The sequence below is a fragment of the Pteropus vampyrus genome, unplaced genomic scaffold (genome assembly GCF_000151845.1).
Source record: "Pteropus vampyrus isolate Shadow unplaced genomic scaffold, Pvam_2.0 Scaffold399, whole genome shotgun sequence".
NCBI lineage: Eukaryota > Metazoa > Chordata > Mammalia > Chiroptera > Pteropodidae > Pteropus > Pteropus vampyrus.
In genome coordinates this window covers 1303250-1307593 of record NW_011889180.1, presented here as the reverse complement: position 1 = coordinate 1307593, position 4344 = coordinate 1303250, and the positions used below count along the sequence as shown (strand labels likewise).

General features: G+C 37.1%; 1 protein-coding gene across 1 annotated transcript in view; it reads right to left on the bottom strand.

Moving 5' to 3' along the window:
- Positions 1 to 4344, bottom strand: part of IST1 (IST1, ESCRT-III associated factor) — a 21653-nt gene that overhangs the window by 4054 nt on the left and 13255 nt on the right. Inside the window, exon 5 of the mRNA XM_023523664.1 lies at positions 6 to 165. Coding sequence (XP_023379432.1) covers positions 6 to 165 — 160 coding nt within the window. The remainder of the gene's footprint in view (positions 1 to 5; positions 166 to 4344) is intronic.

Sequence of the window (4344 nt, the reverse complement as noted above, 5' to 3'; positions counted from 1 at the left end):
CTCGCTAGAATCACTGCAGCCAATAAAATAACCAGTCCCCACCCTGCCCACTGCTTCAAGTTTAGCAAGAATGTTCGTTACCCTGTCATTTACAGTTCCAATCTGGTTGGTCTTACATAACTTGCCATATTCCTTGCTATACTTGGCACAGAGCTGATCAGCAACCTACAGAGAAAAAGAAACAATAAATAGAAGTGGAAATTACTCCAACAGACTGCTTCAAGCTTCCTCCTATCAACAGTAAACAGGCTTCTAGTACAGGATTTCCAAATAACTGGGCCCTGTAAAACTTTAAGGGGTATAGACTTATTTAGTTTTTTGTTTATGCATCCATCCACTGAGCTGCAACTATGTGCCAAACTCTATTATAAGCTGTATAATATACACTGTAAATACCATGAACAAAAACAGACATTGTCTTACAGTCTCTGGGGAGAACAGTCATTACTCGGTCACACGAATAAAGATACATATGCAGCTAACTGCCATCAAGGAACATATTATCAACAGCTTATGACAGCAGAATCAAATCTGATTAAGAAAAATCAGCTAACTATAGGGAGTGAGCACAATGCAATATGCAGATAATGCATTACAGAACTTTATACTTGAAACTCATGTTATTAACCAATGTCATCCCGATAAATTTAAATTTAAAGAGTGGGGGGAGAGGGAGGAGAGAGAGAGGGACAAGAAGAGATAAAGAAAAAAAGTAAGGCTTCCTGAAAAAAGTGATGCTTCACCAAAATGTAAAGGATGATTAATAGTTAACTAAACAAGATGGAAGGAAGGGCATTTCAGGAGGGGGAAAAAAGCTTGTGCAAAGGCCTAAGGTGGAAAAACAGGGCCAGTCCTCAAGCTGAAGTAAAGTCAGTAAGCCTCTAGTGCAGAGCCTGAGGGAGGAATGTGGTAGGAAATTAAGGCAAAAGGAGGCCAGACAATACAGGGCTATGTCAACCACATTACAAGTTTTGTTCCTAACACAAGCACAAGAGAAAGATACTAAAGGGCTTTAAAGCAAGGGGTAGTGACAGGATGAGATCAGTGTTTTGAACAGAAACTTCAGTTGTTCTAATGGAATGGTACATAGATTAAAGAAAACCAAAGTAAATATAAGAAGAACATTCAAGAATTACTACAACAGTCCAGGCAGGAGATGACAGTGGCACTGGACCACAGTGGTCCCAACACCTGGGAGCTCAGTGTGGGGGCACTCTCTGTTCAATACATAGACTTTCAGGGATACCTACTACTTAATAAGTTTGTCATTTGTCTTCTGATAATGACTTTTGTTTTGCTTCATATTATTTATTTTTTAATATTAATATTAACATCATTTTTATGGCTTTTGGGTTTGATGGCATTACTCAATGAGATTATTTTTTTAATCTGCCTAGTTTTCTTCTAGTTCTTTTATGGTTTCATTCTTAAAAAATGCAAATCTTTGCTTTATCTGGAATTAATCTTGATATAAAGAGTACAGGAGAGACTAAAAACAAGACTGAGGTTGAGTTGTCCCTTCTCTGCCATTCCTCTGCCCACAAAATTCTATTATTATTCTCCCTACCCTATCAGAATATAGGAGGTTTACTCTCTGGGGAGGTTAAAGGGACTCTGGACTCCAAGTACAGCAGAGATATTTATGAAAACAAAAAGCAAGCATAAGTCTTCTGTAAGAGAGGAGTGAGACTTTTGGCTTTCTTATCCTCTGGGCCCTCAGAAATGCTGGTAGCCGGCTTATACCCTCCAGGTAGAAGATAAGAGGATTCTTGTCTGAGAAAAATGACCTATCCAAGGAAAGAAAACTAGTTCTTGACAGTCTGGAGTTCCCTCAAGAAAGGGCTTAGTCAGATCATTCAACAATAAAGGCATTTAGCAATAAGCCCCATCCAAGCACACAGAGGTTCCAATCTCTTTTTAGTGCTTCACTCTAAATATAAACCAACAATCAAAGATCACCAAAATTTGGAGAACAGTGTCTACTATAAAATTGTCTAAATCTAAGAAACAGAAAATAAACATTACAGAAATAAGATTAAAAAGAAACCATCGTAGTCTCAGAGAATTAAAAGGCATTGTAGCCATAATACAAAAATAATAGAATATATAAAATATTCAGAAAATATTTAAAGAGCTCTTAAAAAATAAAAACAGAAGGAACTCTCAAAACATGTATTGGGAGATAAGACTGAGAATCTTCTAGAGAATAAAACAAATCGGCAAAAATGTAGAGAATACAGAAAGAAAATAACTCACGTGAATTGTTTTCAACTGAGTTGGTACCATATCTGTGTTGTGGCAGACAAATTTTTAATCGTCTCTTCTGCCAGACTCTAAGCTACAAGAGTAAAGTGGGTTTCCTGTTTTGCTCACCACTGTACTCTCAGTGCCCACCTATTTCATAACATCTGCTCAATAAGTATTTGTGAAATAAATAAGGCAAAACATCTGTTACCTTAATGTTATTTTAACTTTACTAGTTTGCAGTTGTATAAGAAATTTTCTATTTGTATATGCTTAAATTTAACATTTGTCAAAAATAAATATAATAAACGATGCCACTTTTAAATGAAGCTAGAGCTGTCATGCCAGAAGAAGTGCCTTGCATGTCTTATTCCTCAGATCTTCGGAATGCTATAACAGGGCAAAATAACCTTTGGACTGGCCCTAGGGCAACAGTGTGTCCCAAAACACTGTTTGCAAAGATAATAAGAAAGCAGTTACTATGACTAGTGGACTGAAAATTTTAAATATTGTTTAGAATTAACATCACTATGTTATCTGCACCAATAGAAATACCTTCCTTTTATTGATATAACTTTCCCCTTCTCTTAAATACCCATTGCCTTTGTCTCCTAATGAACACTATTTGGGCTTTTCTGCCTGAATCAGTGCATCTCAAATAGCTATTCTTATTGATCTCAAGTGCTTACTGTCTCTCATTTTGAAAGGACTTTTTTAAGTTAACATATTACAATAAACATAATTTAAGACAAAACTGAGGATATAGGAAACTCTGCTCTTTAAAAAAATGATTCAAGTTTGCAAAACGCTCTTCTATTTTATGAGATAAGGCCTGACAAGGAGGAAGAAACAAATTTACACAGCCTGTGCCAAAAGCAGCATGAGAAGGGTATAAAAAACCTGGTCAAATAAGCAGAAATGACTTATGTTAGCCAACCTTTCTAACAACATGAAAAACCAGACATCACTAAAACTGGTTATACTCACTATTTTCAACTCAGCCACTTCTGACTGAAGTCGAGGAGCAGCCCAGATAAGTGTAGATACAGATTCAGCTAGACCAGAATCTAGCTCCCTAATTAAGGGAAAAAATAGAATTTAACATTCTTTGAAACAAACCAACAACCCTAATATTCACATCATATACCTGATAGCCTTTAAAGGTATTTCATTAATCTCATTAAATTTTCGATAACTCTAGACTTCTAGCTATTTTCATCACCTTATTTTACTTCTGGGGCAATTCAAACTAAATGGCAAGCCCAAGGTCACAAAGTCAGAAAAATGGTTCACCCAAGACTCAAACTTAGGCCTCTTAAGATTCTATATTTTCAACAGCTGTCTACACTGAGATCATGCCTTTGTGCAGATATGGGGAAAAGGTCCATGTGAAACAGTACCTTAGTACTAACCCCATACATGTAGAAAGAGACCACTATTACTCCTTTCTCAAATTCCAGAGGTAATCTGATTTAGGTCTTTGATCAAAATATCTTACTTCATTACAGTTATCCAAGATGAATAAATCCTACAGATCTGAACAGCACCGTGCCTGTCATTAACAATACTGTATTGTGTGCTAAATTTTTTGGTAAGAGGATAGATCCCATCTTGTGCTCTTACAAAAAAGAGGGGGGGGGATACTTTTGGAGGTGATAAACATTTATTGCCTTGATTGTGGTATTTGTAATACAGGTGTATGCATATGTCCACACCCATCAAACTGTATACATTAATTATGTGCAGTTTTTTCTATAGCAATCATACATCAATGAAGAAAATAAAAGAGACCAAAAAAATCTTACTTCATTGACTGGATGAGGCCAAACCGAGCCAGCAGCAGGTCACAATAGAGTTCCAGGATCTCCATGGCTTCCACAAGGTAGTCTTCTCGTATAATATGCTCCACTCGGATGCGAGCTCGTTCATCCTTCCCAGCAGCCAGATAGTCAGCAATCTCTTTCCTTGCTTTCTGGGCCAGTTCCGCTAAGGCACAAATCCCACTCTACTCACACAGCAGTAATACACTAGGCCCTGGCTTGCAAGGAGACCTCTACCTCAACAGAGAGAAGTGGGTGTTTTCTACTACATCCTAGCTCA